This window comes from Lissotriton vulgaris, chromosome 10 (assembly GCF_964263255.1).
Source record: "Lissotriton vulgaris chromosome 10, aLisVul1.2, whole genome shotgun sequence".
NCBI classification, from domain to species: domain Eukaryota; kingdom Metazoa; phylum Chordata; class Amphibia; order Caudata; family Salamandridae; genus Lissotriton; species Lissotriton vulgaris.
The window spans coordinates 786,202,995-786,221,591 of record NC_141698.1 but is presented as its reverse complement, the minus strand read 5'-3'; the positions used below and the strand labels follow the sequence as shown (position 1 = coordinate 786,221,591).

The window sequence follows — 18,597 nt, the reverse complement described above, 5'->3', positions numbered from 1 at the left end:
TCATGCCTTGGGCCCATTCCCCAGCCTAAAACTGAAATCAAAAGCCTAGGCTTCTGGCTGGAACAGAATCTCTCCATGACAACACAAGCCAAAAAAACAGCCGGCACCTGTGTTGGTCTACTTCGATCTACCAGGAAGATTCTTCCACTACTTCCCGCAACCTCCCAGAAAATGCTTATGCAAGGTCTAATATTAGCAAGATTGGACTATTGCAATGCCCTTTTTTTAGGTGCCCCTGAAGCCACGCTCAATGTCCTGCAGCGAACACAGAATGCCGCTGCAAGGATACTCACTGGCACCCCCCGTAGAGTCTCAGCCAAACCTGCCCTTAAGACATTGCACTGGTTGCCGATACGCGAAAGGGTCAAATTCAAGTCCCTTTGTACCACCCACAGAGCCATGCAAAACCAAGGACCCCCTATGCTAAAATCCATGCTCTACCCATACACCCCGAACAGACCCTTACGATCAGCGCAAGGCAACCTGGCCAAGGTCCACCGAACTAAAAGAGCTCGTACTGGTGGTCGCCGATTCTCGGTGGTCGCCGCAACCCTCTGGAACTCTCTCCCAATCCAACTCCGGTCTGAACCTAATCATATGAAATTCCGAAAACTCCTCAAAACTCACCTTTTCCCACAATAACCTTTTCTCTTCCCCCTCAGCCTCTACCCTCAGTTGTTGGTCTACAATCACAGCGCTGGGACGCTTCCGGGCAGCCATGCGCTATACAAATCCCAATTTCATTCATTCATTCAAGGAGGAAAGCCATTACAATGTGAGCAGCAAATTAAAAAAAGACAAGAAATTAATGAAAGAATGAGTATGGAGTAGGCCCAAACCCCACTCTAAGGCCCTCATGATGAGTTGGCTCGAATTTAGTCCAGGGATACAGAGGAGCAGGAATCTCATGTTCCAGTGGGTGTACTCACATCACATTCTGGCTATTATTCTATGGACTGGAGAATGAGTGCATGGGCCCATAAATACTGGGTATTTATGTATTTTTCCAAATTCTGTGGAGAAAATAGTTTACATCTCTCTCTTGTTCTGAGCAGGCAGAAGGTATCAGAATGAGGGTAGATGGTGGACGAAGGGGTGAGCTATGAGGTGTGGTAGGTTATAACATAACGTGTATTTGTAAAGCGCGCACTCACCCAAGGGTATATTGGTGCTGAATAACAGATGTTTATTGTTACCCAAGTCAATGGTACTCACTTTATCGACCTCAGAAGGATGAAAAGCTGAGTGGACGGGCTGGATTTGAAACTGTGACCATGAGATCAAACACAGGCCCCTGTAGTGGTTGCATTAATCCACTATGCCACCATTAGGGTTAGCATAGGTTTCGGTCTGTACAAGGGGGCATTGTCTGCTTCTCCTATGCTACTGCTGGGGTCATGCAGGGGCCAAGCTGTGTTGCTGGCTCCCCCCCTTGCAGCACTGGAGATAGGGCCCATTGCTCCGGACATTGAATCACTGGGTACAGAGGTCGCACACCCAAAAATTCTAGGTCTGGAGTTACTTATAATTGCAGGTAGCATTATTCCACCCAGAGCCATCGCTCAGGGTGAAATGTCGTCATTCATAATGGGGCCTAAGTACATAGTTATAGCATTGCATTGGTGATTGTGACAGATAACTACAGCTGCCTGCCACCAGATTGCAAACAATCAATTTCCAGTAGAGAGAGAAAGTTAACCATAACTTCAGAAATCCTGTTGCCAACTCTGTGTTTGGCAATTATTTAAAATAAAAGTAAGACAAATAAAAATAAGGAATGTGGCATTTATGAGGCTTTTTGATTTAAATCCCCAGCTTTGGGGTCAATAGGTTATTCACTGCAATATCAGTAAATATTGGAAATTGTTGATAGTTGCACTGTATTTTCTTTTTTGACGGCTACAATTAGGATGCAGCAACTTGAGTTCTACCACTCATGCCTGGATTCTGCTGTCGGGAACTTGAAGTAAGTAAGAACGTAAAAAAGAGAGAGAGAAAGTGTGTGTCTGTGTGTGTGTGTGAGAGAGAGAGAAAGAGAGAGAGAGAGAGAGAGAGAGAGAGAGAGAGAGAGAGAGAGAGAGAGAGGGGGGAGGGAGGGATGGAGGGAGATACAACAGTTTGCCAGTATCTGTTTCACACTCCTGTGCCAGAAATGAGTCACTCACCAATTAGTCATCCACGTCTTTTGTGCTATTTTGTACACTTCAGTGCATTGCAGGTTTCAACATTTTCTGTGCCAAAATAACTGCGCACTTCTGGATTGAAATGGCATGATGTATGCCTATTTGTTTTCTTTTAAAGGAATCCCAAAAGCATATCTTTCCTCACTGCTCATTCCTTAAACTGCTGAATAATGCATGCCACTTCTCACCCCTGAAACTGCTGAATAATGCATGCATTACATACAGACAGAGATGGTTGCGGGTTGAAGTGCTTGTGTGTGAGGACTTAGGTTTTTTCGCTGTAGGATAATTAAAGGCAAAGGGTATAGAGCAGGTTGAATGGCTGGTAGCAAAGCTGAGAGATTTGAATGCAGCTGACTTTCTGCAAAAGATCAACGGGGCCGGAGTAATGTTATTAAAACATTAGGGGTGTCAATTAGAGACCCTTAGGGTTCCCTTGAAAATGAGGAATTACCAGGTCAATCAGTAAATATGGTCTCGATCGATTCGAATGATTATTTCTCAATACACAGGCAGTATTTCACCTTAAAACGCCTCTGAATGAAATAATCCAGATCTGGTAAACTCCATTTACCTTGTAACTTCCATTAATACACTTTCCTCCATTGTTAATAGACTGTGAACAACATTATGGTCGGGATATTACGTTCGATGTGTAAAACAAGGTGCACTTTAAAATGTAGGCTATGCCATGCGGTTATACCCAGGAACCCCACTTACCTGACAGAATATTGTCATTTTTAATAGAGGGGAACTTCAGGGTCATTTCATGCTTGTGCCTGTGAATCATCAGGTGATCCTCATTGTGGAAACGCTGTCAGAGAAAAAACACAAGAGATACAAATTAAAATAAAAGTGAATCCATGCATTAAATCAGCCCTTAAAATTGTAACAGACATTACAAAATAACTGTGCACTAATAAAACGCTTGCAATAGATTCAGCTTCATGGAAACGGTGTATCTATAATGCAGAAGCATGTGAAAGGACGAGGAGGGCTATGCTGCAGATGATGTTTGTTATGTATTTAATACTGATTACTGTTATCATTATATTTTTCATAAAGTTATGGTAACTCCCAGGGTGAATGACCTGGATTCTGGAGATTATGATCTGGATTCTGGGATCCACTAAGAAAGGGGAATTGGATGCTCCATATATGGTTCCGGGGGATTCCTCATGACTGGCCGCACTTGCATTCAGAGACTTCAATTGCTTTGAGGGGCCCCAGTCCCTGGTGTGAACTGTCCAGTCCCATGGGGTTAGCGCATAATTCCTAATACCAATGGGGCGGGGCCTGTGATTTCTACTACCGCCCATTCATTTCATATGAGGCCCGCCAGATGACAGGAAGCTTGTAATGGGGCCCTGAAAGGCAATGGGGAGAGCTACAAGACTGATATGAATATCGATGACAGACCAATATTAATACAAAATCTCCCCTGTAGATACACTGAGGGCCTTATTACGACTTTGGCGGTGTGGCAGCGGTGCCACCACGTTTCAGCCCCACTCCCACCCCGCCCAAGCCAAAACAGACTGCCCGCCAGATTACGCCTTTATAAGTCGCTGGGGGCCAGTTCTTTGGCGTTCCCATGACAGTGCCTTTAAAATAAGCACTGCAATGGGAACGTCAAAGCATATTCCTGCACAGACCAAAATGCACAATGTTGTGCATTTTGTTCCGTGCAGGAATATAGGAGTGTATGCAGATAGGGGGGCACAAGGTGGGCCCCCCTGTCTGCATGCACCCCATGGCCCAGAGGCACAAGGGGGCTCTTTGTTTCCTCACCACAACGCTTTTCATGGCAGTCGCACTGCCATGAAAAGGGCGGCAGAGAGGAAACCCCTAATATGTTTGGCAGTGGAGCAACAGCACCACCAGCATATTAGGGGCCTCAGACTACTGCACCACCACCACTGATTGTAGATGCGTGGCAGCAGCAGCGGTCCTGTGGCGGTTCAATCACCACAGTCCTAATGTGGTGGGCGGACTGCCATTCTGGTGGTTCGCCCACCGTCACCAGGTGTACGGCAGTCCATTGAACTGCCGAACACCTAATAAGGCCATTAGGCAAATTAGGCCCTGATTATGACTATGGTGGGGTACATTTTGAACACTGCCCAAACACGTAGATGCACAGGAATTGGAATTATGAGTTGTGAATTAATTATCACACATCTGTTTCTGCTAATAAAATCTTATGAGCACTGTGGAATTCACTTCTTACACACCTCTTGATATAACAACACCTTCCCCTCAGATAACCGCATCAACCCCAAAATGGCAGATTCTCCTGATCGATCGCAGCACCTCTAGCCCAGTGGTACATCTGTTTCCTTCTCAGAGCGGCTCCTCCTTGTGAGGAAATCCATCTGTATTCCTCTGCTCAAGGTACCATTTGTTTGCTGACTGTTGCACTGTACTCGCCATTCACGGCGTTCGGTACCGAGATGCTGCCTGTACCTGCCTGACTGTAATACAGTGGCAGCAATTTCCCCCATTCGTACCTCGTCTGCACTCACCCACTGCAAATATTTGACCTGTGTGCAATATGGAGCATAAATTGACAGAGCTCCTTCATTAGTATCCCCTTGATCTGTTGCAGTTTCTCAATTGCTCACCTTGGTCTGCGTTTGGTGAGGCAGCCGAGTGATCGGCAGTCAAGATGGCATCCAACACATGTTGAGACTACACTTGACCTACGGCAGTCTTTCCTACAGCATTTGATGCATTGTGTTATCGGGATACCATGACGCTAACCCAGCATCCCACCAAACTCCTGTTTCCTTAAAGCCTTGTAACTGCACCTGAACCGTAGTCATTGGATGCGACTATGCACCGTCCATCTACATACAATACACCCCTCTCAGCGAGATGTTTCCTCTACTTCCGTCGCTAGAGAACCTTTTTCCTTTGATTTTGCCAGTGATCTCTCCCTACGTCCTCCGACCTGGGGGCGAGATGGAGGACGAGGCGGACGGCGCCTCCCAGTAACACCAGGACTGATACCTTCTATGGAACTATGATGATGCCCCATAGGCTGAAACTAAAACTGTTTGTACTTACTGCTGAGCCCGAGTACCCTCGGCCGATGCCCGGTGGAGCTGTCCTATGCATCTATAGCTAAGTCTGGCTCTGGGTCATCCCATCAGCCGTCACCTACCCAGCTGGACATTGTTTTTCACAGTTCTTCACAGTTTTATCTGTCTCTCTCTTCGACTACTTTGACTGCTTTGTTCCCCCTGGAGTGCTTTCCCCCTTCAGATCTATCTGACTCTGTCTGCTTTCCTCTCCCCTGTTTACCTTTCCCTCGCTACCTTCCATTACCCATATGACGTCTGTCTTGGATATGCTACACGCTAATATCTTATATTATTGTATAAGCCCAAGTTTGTCTCCCAAGCATATACTGGTAGCTGTAACTGATGTAACTATGTAACAATGTTCTGATGCAATGTCCTATCTCATGTAAAGCGCTCTGATACCTCCGGGTCTAGCAAGCGCTATATAAAACTTTTCAAATAAATAAATAAATAACCCCTTAAGGCTTTACCATTCACATTAAGCAGGGGGCGAAGATTGTGTGAAAGACAATTTAACAGGAAACCTCTCCTGAAATCATTTGAAACTTTTTTAGACCAATAAACAATGAAATAAATACAAAAATGCGTAAAGCATGGGAAAGTGTTTCTTCTGGCTGTTAGTCTTTGAAATAGGCGGCTGGGCAGGGAACACTGCTGGATCTATGTCCCAAAACATAGATTAATAATGGTAGAACAGATGTGCTGGAGGTGTTGAAGCTGCCAATACTGTATTGCGCATGTGACACCTGCAACAGCTACTTTAGGGAGATGATTCAATGGTCGAAAGGGAGACCCCTCCCCAGCAACCCAGAAACAGAAGGAAGTTCCTCTTCAAGGAAAAAGCCCAAAGACTTCACAGACTTGCAGGCTGCCCCCAAATGCAAGAAGTCACAACAATTCATGCCACCTCTATTTCGGCGTGCCTAGCAATAAAACCTCAGTCTTGTTAGCTTTGGAGAAACCTGGAACCATTCCTGAATGCTCAACAGACAGACAATCAGATTTAAAAAAAATGTTAGGGGTGAGATGGTCCAAATTATGCTCAGTTTCCATATACTACAGCACAGCAAGTAAATAATCTAATAAATTGACCAGAGAGTCTGACATCCGTGTAGAATAGCAAGGTTGGCATGGGTTACACTGTGGAACCCCAATGTACAAGCTAAAGCTACTGGAACGAAACGGGCACAGCATAAGAGAATGATAGTACTTATTAATAAAATGTGTAAATCATGATTCTACAGACCCGTGATACCAATATGTCTGAGTCTGCTTAAGAGCATTTTGTGGTCAATTGTGTTTAATGCTCTGGATAAATTCCTTAGGAATACACCTGCTACATCCCCTCTATAAGGACAACCAATAGTCCATCAACACCAATAACTTAAACAGTTTCTGTGCTTCTCGCAGGACAAATGCCAAGTTGCCAAGGATCTAGGCTATCACACTGTTCCAGGCAAGTAACCCCTATTCCTTGTGTGATTTTAGTAAGTGCTAGAAGTAGCATAATAGAACAGTAATTGTCCATGCTGGATAGTTCTAGACTATAATTTTTTAAGAGTGGGGTGACAACACCCACCTTCTTTTCATAAGGAACAGACCGTGAGGAGAGTGGCAGCTTGATAATGTTCAAAAGTTGGAGGATGAGTTCAGGAGCAAAGAATTGTAGATTGAAAACAGGGTCATCTATTGTCCTTGGATCTGGACGTCAGTGAATATAGAAACCCTACGAAGTTCTTGTGGGTGTGAAGACGCGCTTGGTAGTGGCTTCAGACAACAACCGGGCCATCATAGATGTATTATGTGAGACTTGGTGAGACATCTTGATATTATTCAGAACTTTGAACTGGAAGAAAGAGGCAAGGTCGCCACAAAAAGCTAGAGTGCCTGGGGTTTTCCTGAATGAGCACTAGGGTTGAGTAAAGGCTTTGAACATTCGGAATAATTTCTGGGGAGCGCAGTTCGTCTGATGGATCTATGCACAAAGATATCTAAATTTAGACTTAATCAAAGCTCCTCTTGTAGGTCTTTATGTTGTAATGTGAACTAGGGCACCTCCACTTGTATAAGAGCTGCGCCCTAAGCATTCCGGGTAAACTGTGAATAAGTTGCTCGTTGAAGGATCTTAGAAACCATGGATTGTGAGAATGTTTGACTTTCCACTGGGCAAGTGTCTGGGTGCCTTCATATTGGGACCTAAATTAAAATCTGCCAGAGCTTCATTTAAGTGTTGACCCCAAGGAATCTTTTGTGGTAATCAGAGTACTCTTCCCACCTGTTCACAAATGTACTGCAAGTTGCTTACAGTCACAAGAGCGTTTTCTTGAAAGCGTCATAGAAATACAATACGCTATTGGCTTATTTATTCAAATGAATGAGAGGGGACCTAGAAAAGGACACTTGCCCAAGCTGTGTAACTATAAGAACCAACTAGTTTTTATGGTGCCTCCTTGAAGAGATGTGTATAACAATATTTACCAACCTTCAGAAGCTATTGGGCAAACCTAATACATTAGATGTTATTCCACACTTGAACATGTTTTTGGAGAAGACATGTTTCTTGCATTGTTTTCTTTTTCTCTTGTCTTTTGTCTCTATCTGTTGTCTGGTGATTTTCTAGCTTCGTGTACTGCAGTGACCTCCGGAAACTTTTCAGTTTTTCTTCCAAGTGTGGCGTTGCTCCTCATGACTGCTTTGTATGTATGAAGGAGCCGGTCTTGACGATGACTCACATTTTCAATGGCGCAGTGTGTCGGGTTTGTCGAGTGGACAATACATGTTTTTTTTTAACCAAGATACGTGGCTCCTCAATGAAAAAAAATCTTGTTTTGTGGGGGGTTTTCCTCATGGATATTGTGTTTTATGTGTTCTGTTGGATTGTGTAAAAATTGTTTGAGACAAACGGCTACTTTAAAATAGAAACGAGAATATGTCACTACCTCCAAATTATTGATGAAACTTAAGCACAAGCATCCGTGTAAGACTAATTTTAAGGCATAATCATTATGTTGACATATATAGCATATAGAGCATTGTGATTGCATTTGTATTACACTTCATTTCCCTGTAGAGGAACCAAAGTGATTTCGGTGGATTTTGGTGGATGGGTAGTATGCCACTCAGAACATTTAGGACCATCAGTGAGAGTTCACTGGGATGATTCTCTGTCCAAGTCAAATAAATTAATTATACGGCAGACATCAGATACAGATACAGATATATATATAGGTACGGTCCTTGTTTCTGTGTGCGAAGTCCCTCGACCAGGTCTCAAGGCCCCTGAACCCATAACTAGGAATTATCACCTCCCATCCATATTAAGCATGGGCGGAAAATCCGTTCCGCTCGCGGATTTTGCGGATTTTCGGGAAATTCGCAATCCGCGAGATTCACGAATCTCCCGCAAAATCCGCAAATCCGCGAGCAGCGGATTTTGCTCGCACTGCTCGCACTGTTCGTGTGAGTTCGCGCCCCGCGAATAAGTGCAAAATTGCAGAAATACGATCTTAGCAAAACTGAAAGTAACTACTTACCAGGTTCAAAAGTTCAGGCTCATCATTAGTAGCCATTTCCAGTAGTGCTTCCTGAGGGGCCCCTCCAGAGTTCAGTTGCCAGTTGAAACTATTATGTGACCCTGCTCTGAACCTCAGAATAGTTACACATATGCCACAAAGGTCCTGAATTACAGCTAAGGGAGACAAGCAGGAGCCAGGCTGGAAGTTAAAATCCATTAATCAGCCCCTAATTCATAATTGTCAGTTGGGGCAGGGCAGGTGTTGTAACTAATTTTGCAACAATGAAAGCACTTAGCAAGTGCAAAAGATCACTAATCAGGGCGCACTAAGGAAGCAGGTGCCAGCTAAAAAAATATTCTGTGACACATTAATCAGCCCCAAATTAATTCAGGTCACTTGAGGCAGGGAAGGTGTGCTTTGCTTTGCCGAAAATAATGTACACTGGACAACCAGAGGGTGTGGTGATGAAACAGAGGGTGGCATGGGTGGGCCAGAGGGTGGCATGAGTAGTCAGAGAGTGGCAGTGGTGACAGAGAGTGGCAGTGATGAAGAAGAGTGTCCCAAACAGGCTGGACACGTAGAAACAACAAGTTCGCAAAACTTGCGACCCGACAGGTAAGTTCGCAAATTGCGAAATTGTAAAAACCCTCGCGAACTGGCAGAAACACGGGCGAACACAAAAAAAAAAATCCGCAAATTCGCGGGAATTCGAGGATTTTGCGGATTGCGAGTTCGCAAATCCGCAAAATTCGCGAACGCGAGATCCGCAAAATTCGCCCATGCTTAATCCATATGCGATGCCAGCAGGCTGTCCAACAACTCCATATGGCCATCCAGATAGTTTTACTGGTTCCTAGTTAAGTATTCTTCTTCCCTAAAAATAGTGCCATAGCTCTAATTTTGAACCACTAGAGTGGATGAATCACTCTTCAGTCGTTTTTCTGTGGTAAGGTCCCCCATCTTGAATTCCAGATTTTTCTAACTCCTCCTGTTGATTTTCAGCTGGAAAGGCAACGCCTGCATCTACAAATACCACACCAATCTCATCTCAGTCAGGTCCCGTGACTGAGAAGAATGTGTCTAATTCAGAGGTAATGGATAAGGGAGTTGAACAAATTAAAAAGGCATCCACGAAATTCATTGTCCAAAACTTTTTTTCCATTCTGGAGGGCGAGGAAGGTTACTGTCTGAGATGTCACTTCCCTTCTGTGTGACCAAACTCTATAATGCAATTTTTGTACTTCAAGGATGCACGGGCATCACAAAGCAAAAAGTGAAAGTGCTTTTTCAAGCTCAAGAAGAAAAGAAGACGTGATGGACAGTTGCCTTCAACCTCTAGCACAGCTGCACTATTCATGATATCAGTGGATGACATTTTGCCACCAAGTACATGGGAAAAAGAGTGAGCAAATGTGGCCACATGCTACTATTTGTTTATTTCTGCCTTAATACTTCCTCTTGCTTCTGCAATGCTTAAATAACCCAGGTTCATTTACCAGAATGCACCAGTCCTTTCCGACATAAAATGGAAAAACCTGGAGAGCAAAAAGTAAAAGTTATATCAAGCCGACTTGCAACAGTTTCCAATAGTTTCTCACATGTTCCTTTTTTTCTTTAAGGCATTTCAAACCTGTTGAAAGGTGACCACCTTGAACTTGCCTTCACTTACAAAGAGATTTGAGTCTGCATGTCCTAAAGAGAGACATCACTGGATATTGAACTGGAAGAAGAATTGGGAGGATCTTCAAAAAGAGGGAGATAGACAGCAGTTCAACAACGAGTGTGTTCTATAGTTATTAGGTGGAGCCTGGCAGCGCATGCACTGCTCTGCGAGGCATGCTGGTAGGGTCGTGAAGCTCCACCCACTTTCCGTACATAATTTTCATTGGCTTGTGTCATTGTCCACTATAAACTGTGGCTGTTCATTGGTCAATAGGCTTAGTAGTCCCTCCTTAGCACCGGCTTGTGTCATTTTGTAACCTCCCATGGCGACACTGGTGTACAAAACGCGGCAGCTAGGCTGCTAACAGGCACTACTCGTAGGAGCTCGGCAAAACCAGCCCTTAAGCTACTTCATTGGCTCCCGGTGCAAGAACGGGTCAACTTTAAGACACTTTGTCTGACCCACAAAATCCTCTACAACAACTGCCCTCCTATTCTTAAACCCTGGATCAGACCTTATGAAACCAATAGAAATCTGCGCTCTGCTCACCTTCACCTGACATTTGTACCCAGGATCAAAAAGGCCCGCTCAGGAGGTCGCCTTTTCTCCTTCATTGCCCCCAAACTGTGGAACTCTCTCCCCCTCACTCTGCGAGCGGAACCAAACCATCTCACATTCCGCAAGAGCTTGAAAACCTTGCTCTTTCCCTGATTTTTTTGCCTTTCTCCCCCACCCCCTACTACCTGTCACGAGCGCTGGGACGCTCAAGGGCAGCCATGCGCGTTACAAATCCCCATTTCATTTCGTTTCATTTCTCTGTTACGTGTGTTAATACTCAGTAGGCTTTAATTACAGCCTCCGAGCAATATTTTCTCAAATAGCTAAAGTTTTTAAAAATTTTATAGAATGGGCCCCAAACGCATTTGCAAACAATAGATCTCGCATTTGCAAGAGTTTAAGCTGTTGGCATTGTAAATTATAATGCCTTTTATCTGTTTTAAAAAACAGCACATAAGTAAAAGGCATTGTCATTAACAACGCCAATAGCTCAAACTCTCATAAACGCGAGACCTATTGCATTGCAAATGAATGTTTATGACTACAGTTAGTGAAACAGTGGCAGATGCTGCTCCATACCAAAGTGTGTGGCTGGACAGGTTCCTCAACTATTTAAGCACTCGCTACTGACATCAGTGTATAATCAACAGGGCAAACATTTCAATTCAAATATGGATTACTGAGCAATACACCAGCTGAAGTGGAAAAGAACACCTTTATCCCGAATATAAAGGCGAATATAGTCATGCCTTCTATTTAAAGTGTGATACTAAGCAAGATAACATACACAACTATTTGTTATAGTTATGGGGCAGAATGCTTTGGGGCTGAATGGACGATTCATGATCAGAGACTGAATTTCAGCTGATTGTTCATTTTCTGTAAGTCAGTTATGTATGGTTGTATATAGATATGTGTCTTGCTGAATCCTTTCGCAGGTTCAAGTCAAGTTAAACTGACTGCATGAATGCAGATGTCAGATCCTGAAAGCACAGACAATCTATTTTCTTTTCCGCATAAGCCATTGGATGCAGCCGTTGTGTTTTTTATTGATACATTAAATTATCTTGGACAACCAGCATACGGCAATGTTAACATCATTCAGGTCTTACACTTAATAAATTATGCACTAATATAGAGTTTTTATATGTTGCCTCAAAAATTCTAATCAAAGATAACCCACTGATCATATACTAATGTGTCTCTGGATCTCGTTAAACAAAGCTAGTCAAAGAAGCCAACAATGGGGCATCATCTTATATTTCTCTTTGCAATTAGAACATCAGGACCCGTATTACCATGAGGGCGCACGTTCCCTGTTTGAGCCAGGGTGCACCTTAGAACAGGTGTGCCAGGCGTAATCAGGGAAAGTGCACCCTATTATGGTAAATGCTCTGTCCCAGGGCAGCCGTGACGTCACGCTGCCATGAGGGCAGCACATTCAAGTGACATACGGCGCAGCTGCTTCAAAGCCGCTCTGTGTTTCACTGTACTGGCCGCCCCTGCATGCACTTTCAAGAGTGATTAGAGATCCCATTGCTTAGTGAATGACTGACCCACCTGCAAGGGGATGTCTGGGAGGATATTTAACGCTCTCATCTTTAACTATAATGTAAGCATCTTCTTTCTGTTTCACAAAATATTTGCAAAACCCAGTATCAAATGAAGTAATACACTGATGGCATTCCTAATATTATGTGCACACAGGTTATTTTAAAGGAATCACCTGGAGTGTGAATAGTGGACATGAGAATCATCCACTTGACTGAAAAACAATTACCTTAAGGCTCCTACCGTACAAAATTACGTAAGCATTTATTTATTTTAATTGGAAAAATGACTTAGGCGTAATAGTGTGGATCAAATTAAACACACTAAAAATAATATTTGTACATACAGGCCTTTTAACAGAAGAATATTGAACCGTAAGAGTGGATAGGATTTATCTATCCCCAGGATTGAAACTGAAACCGCAAATTCAACACTGCGAATTGAGTAAGGAATTTTTTTGAGCACACTCGAGTAGACACCAGTAGAAGTGTAAATAACTTTCTGCAAATAAGATCTCACAATGTATGTATACTAACTGACTGTTCCGTATATTTTTAGATTAAAGAAGTTTGATTGTAGTCCTGAGGAAGGTGTACCATCCAGCTTTAACACCGAAACGCGTCGACAACTTGATTACTCTCTGTTTTTAAACTTGTGTATAATAATGTATATGTGCTGAATGTTTACCTATTGCAATTGTTTTTAATATTGTAAAATTGTGGAATGCATACCATGCTAACTTTTGACTAAGGTTTTAATAAATCTGATTTTAATGAAATATTCTGTTTTTTTGAAATAATTGAGGAACAGGTCAGGGTACACATCAGTGTGAATAGAAATGTTATTGGTGTCTTATGTGTAAAAACATTTAGCGCTTCTATTTAGCAACCACAGAAAGGAACCCCCCTTTGTGTAACTACATTTCCCAGTCCTTTCTGGGTCGATAGGGAAAACTCTCTCTTTGTTTTCATTACACTTTAGCTAGGCAGATGCCTGCCAATTGAAGACTAAAGAAAGACAGGTCCGAGCAGATGAAGTGTCCAGATCAATGGCCGACCAAGTAAACAGCAGCTGCGTGTCATCAGAGTAGGCTATTATTTTAGCGCCCAGTTGTTTGGCCAGATAAATCAGAGGGGTCAGGTAGATATTAAACAATAACGGACTTAGAGTCGACCCCTTAGGCACCCTGGTGGAGAGAAGCTTGGCCGAGGACGAAAAGGGGGGTAGCCATACCTGCTGAGTCCGGTTGTGGAGAAATGTAGTCAGCCACTCTAAGGCTAAACCAGTGACGCCAATGGATGACAGACGGGTGAGGAGAAGCTGATGAGGAACCGTGTCGAAAGCGGCAGAGAGGTCTAACAATATTAGAGCCGCTCTGCGGCCCGCGTCCAGACACTCCCTAATGGCCTCAGCAATTTCCACCAATGCAGATTCCGTGCTGTAAGCAGCGGGGAACCCGGATTGAGCAGGGTGAAGGGCATGAGAGGTTTCAGCAAAGCGTTCAGTTGGCGGAAAGCGAACTCCTTGCATACCTTGGCCAATACTGGCAACAGGGAGATTGGCCGATAGTTAGCAGGAGCTGCCAGGTCCAAGCCCGATTTCTTCAGCAATGGCAGAAGTTTAGCCTGCTTCCAGCAATCAGGGACTGTCGCCATCCTAAAGGAGAGACTAATGATTTTGGTGACCCCATGACAGAGCACCTCCGCCACCCCTCCAAGAACGCACGCGGGACAGGGGTCAGTAGGTGATCTAGATTTCATGGGTTTTAGAACTGCAAGGGTATCAACTTCAGATGGTGGGGAAAGTTCCCTGAAGACGTGGATAGTGGAAGAGGAAGGTGCGGGGTGTGCTAAAGCTGAAAAACACTGACTGAGACAGGCAGTACGCACACTAGCCTGGATCCCTGCTATTTTGTTTTTAAAAAATTAGGACAAATCCTTTCACCAATGCGCAGAGGATGGCACTATTGGTTGCTCGGCGCAGGAGGAAAAAAAGCTGTTGACAATAGCAAAAATGTCCCTACTGTTATTATTGGCATTAGTGATCCTACCCACCCTAATGCTCGTATAATACTTCCTCTGAGCCGCACGTAATACCCCCTTAGCAGTGGGGCAATAGGTAAGTCGCCAGCATCTTTCCAGTTTTTTGCAGCCGTGAACCAGGGTTTAGAGGGAGCGGAGCGTTTTTTAGAACTAACGCTCCGTTTAGCAGAGGTCTCTACCCCAGAGCTAATCCAGGTGTTAAAGCGCTGCACAGCAGTGGTCAACTAGGTGCCTAACGCCGGGCGACCCAGATGAAGAGCATTGGACAGAGAAGGAAGATTAATCTTCTGATGGCAAGTATTAGGCATACTGTTGGAAGGGTTTTTTTCTAAGGACCAGGAGAACCTGATCAGCATATGATCGGACCAGGTAAGTGTTTCAGGGTCAGATAACGTTAAGGCATAGTTGGAACACACCACATCCAGGAGGTGGCGCCCCGAGTGTGTGGGCAACGTAACCCATTGAGTTAGCTGGGCTAGGTTAAGAGACTCCAACAGGTTTTTGGAGTCAAGTAGCTCACCCGCACCCACGTGGATATTGAGGTCGCCTAAAAGAATAAATCTAGAGAACCTTAAGGCTCGGGGCACAATCACATCCGCCAGCGCCTTAAGGAACGGTCCAGTAGGGCCTGGGGGACGATAAACCAGCATGCCTCCCAGCGTGAAAAGAGGTGAGAGGGTGAGAGAGAAGTGAAGAACTTCCCCATCGCCTAACTCATCGGAGGAGTCACTGTGAAAGGACCAGATATCTTTAAATACAATAGCACACCCCCCTCCCCCCTTCCCTGTTGCTCGATCAGCCCTGATGATTTTAAAACCTCTTGGGATGGCGAGCTCTATGACGGGGGCACTGGAGTTATTTAGCCATGTTTCTGTTAAAAACAAAATATCGAGGTGGCCATCGGACAGGAGTTCAAAAATGTCAGCGGCATGTTTGCTCATAGCATGAACAACCCATTATTAAACAGTATGAGACATAGCAATTTCACAAAGAGAATATGGAATGTGAGAATCATTCTCTTGTAATGTTATGGAAAATCAATACCACTTTTACATCACTCACCACATTATTATGCACCTTCATATTGTTTCCCTTTCTATGTAACACTGACAAGATTTTTATGCCGTAAATTTGTAAATTAGTGTGCAAACATAACAATACTTGATTTTATTAAGTTCACAATTTCTTTCTTTTGGTGTTACATGTGATAATACTGTAAGTACTTTCTTCCATTTTTCACTCAAAGAATCTCCAGGGGGGAGTTTATTTTTATTTTGTTTTGCCAATAAATCACTTTTCATTCTTGAAAACACTCATGACATTGACAGCTAGAGCGAAACATGTGTCAGCAGACTTTCAAAGTGATGAATTAATTTTACGGTTGCCAATAACATAAAAACAAGATTGTGTTTATAACAGTCAAACAAATAGATCCATAAACTTAAACAGAGTGCTACATTTCCACAACTCATCCAGTAAGCCAGGTCAAACAGTTACTCTCTGAGAACGGAGTGCCAAAGGCCTAGAAACAGCATTTGAAGAACCAATTAGAATCAAAGAAGAGGCTCATCAGTGCTCTGTTTCACCATGATCGCTACCTGCTCGTAGCCACATTGAACATGTACCCTAGAATAGATGTCTCCTATGGTTTTGAAACCTGCCGTGCTGAGTATTTCCAGAGCTTGTGGCTTCTGTATGACCCATATGGCTGGTTGGAATAGCAGGGGGAGTTCTGGAAAGTACAGGGGTTCTTTGCGAAACCGTGCCCCAAGTGGATTCCACACCTTCATGGTGCAATGAACAGTGTTGAATTTAGTCCTTGCAAACATGAGTGCATTTGTGTGGTAGGACAGCGTTCAGCAGGAGTGGGATAGCATCATCATGTTCAGTCGCCAGGTGGGGTGTATAATAGTTGGGGAGGTACCAATAATGTGTGAAATGGGCCTGTGCACATAAGTAATAGAGTTTCAGGTCAGGCACGGCACGGCCCTCTTTGCATGTAAGGTAAAGTAAGCGTCTCCCATCTGATCCTGGCTTGCTTACCCACTGTTGTCAATGTAATCAAGTGTGCCCAGAGCATTTCAAAAAAGCATTTTGATAGCATAAGGTGGATGTAAAAAAGTAGAGAAATGTGGGTAGTATCACCATTTTCATGACTACAACTCTGTCTTCCATGGATAGTGATAGCTGAGACCATCTTTGCACCGATCTTCAAGCAGTGACATGGCCCTGTTATAATTATGTTGGCGTACACGATCCATATCGTCATGGATCCAGATCCTCAGGTATCTCACGGGGTCTGTGTGCCACTCTGAGGGGAATTCCAACGGGTGGGCCTCTGTGTTCGGAGTCAAGGGGAAGACAATTAATTTGTACCAGTTAATACTTAGGCCTGAGTAGCATCCAAAGAAAATATATTCATGTATTGTGGGTGCCAACAGCATACCGTTAGCATATAGTGAAATACTTAGGGGCTGCAGCATGAATTGTAGTGTGGAGACTGCATGTTGCTGGCGTAGGACGCACGCTAATTGTTCCAACATCATTGTAAATAATAACTGTGATGGACGCATCCCTGCCTAGTGCCCTTATGGATGTATACCACTTCAAATGTGGTCCCATTCATTAAGACCCGAGCAACCGGGTTAGTGTAAAGTAAACTAATGCATTGCAGGAAGGTCAATGGAATTCCACTGCGGCCCAGGATGATGAACATGTACTCCCATTGAATGGAGTCGAAGGTTTTAGCGGCATCCAGAAGGACTGCTGCTGCTTCTAGGGAGGGGTTCAGTTGATGCAATAATGCAAAGATTGTGTGCAGGTTATGAGTAGTGGAGCAGGCAGGTATGAAGCCAGACTGGTCTGGTAGCACCAAGCTAGGGAGGAGTGGCTGCAACCGGGTTGCCAATATTTTAGCCAGAATGTTTACATCGGTATTGATTAGAGTAAAGGCTCAATAGGACTTTCAGTGCGCTGGTGCCTTATCAGGCTTTAATATTTAAATTATTAGCACTTCCATAAAGAAGAACAGCAAATTCTATGTTGAAGAAGTTTCACAAGATGCACGCTACGGTGGTGTTCCACGCCTCCACGTAGCTCCTGATCTTCCTGTTCCGTGGCTCCCCCCCCCCTGTGCGGTTGATGGCGGCTGTGCTGTGCTGAGCGGCGTTTGCTGAGCCGTCTGAGCTATCTGAGCGGCGGAGCTGTCCGGCGTTTGCTGAGCCGTACGGGCCGTATGAGCGGAGCAGACTTTTTCTGAGACCGATGGGCTTCATCTGCATGCCCCGGCCGAAAATATACAGAGAGCTCCGACCTGAGTAAGCAGCATACCGTTTTCCTGCTACTTTGTTGCTTTGCTTGTGGAGACAATTGAAAAGGACGATTAACTGTTGCAAGGGCGTTATAGCCACGATTTTCCATCTTCACAGTTCCTGCCATTTGTTAATCGCTGATCGTTAATCGGTTGTTTACTTCATCATTAGCTTACTGCAGTATGTATCAGTGTGTTTTCAGCATTCTGGGGCCACAGTTGGGGCTTTTCAACTAAATCTACCAGCAGTCCTAGCGTCATAAGGAGCTCGTGTCTGCATCAGCCGATTGTAGGGGCTGCCACGATTCAAAAAAGGATTACAAGATTTACTCCGCTTTAAGGGAAAGACATTTGAAAACGGATAACTAATACAATTTCGGTAACGCTATTGTTCTCATTTTCCCGCTATCAGCCAGCTGCTAATCGTTACTTGTCACTTGTTACTCGACTGCCGATGTTTGCTGCTGTTTGCATGTGTATGCCCCATCACTGCAGCTTGGAGCTTTTCTTTCTGCGTGTGGGTTTTGATTACAATTACCAGCAGTCTTAGCAGTCCTAGGGCCAGATGTAGGAGCCCTAATACCGGTCGGTAACGGCCGATTTCGGCCTTTTCCGACCGGTGTTAGGGTTTTCAGATGTAGGGGGCTGAAAAATACAGAATCGGTATATTTACCGATTCGGTAAAAGTA

General features: G+C 44.2%; 1 protein-coding gene across 1 annotated transcript in view; it reads right to left on the bottom strand.

Moving 5' to 3' along the window:
* Positions 1 to 18,597, bottom strand: part of CREB5 (cAMP responsive element binding protein 5) — a 1,158,307-nt gene that overhangs the window by 834,223 nt on the left and 305,487 nt on the right. Inside the window, exon 3 of the mRNA XM_086941709.1 lies at positions 2,904 to 2,997. Coding sequence (XP_086797835.1) covers positions 2,904 to 2,997 — 94 coding nt within the window. The remainder of the gene's footprint in view (positions 1 to 2,903; positions 2,998 to 18,597) is intronic.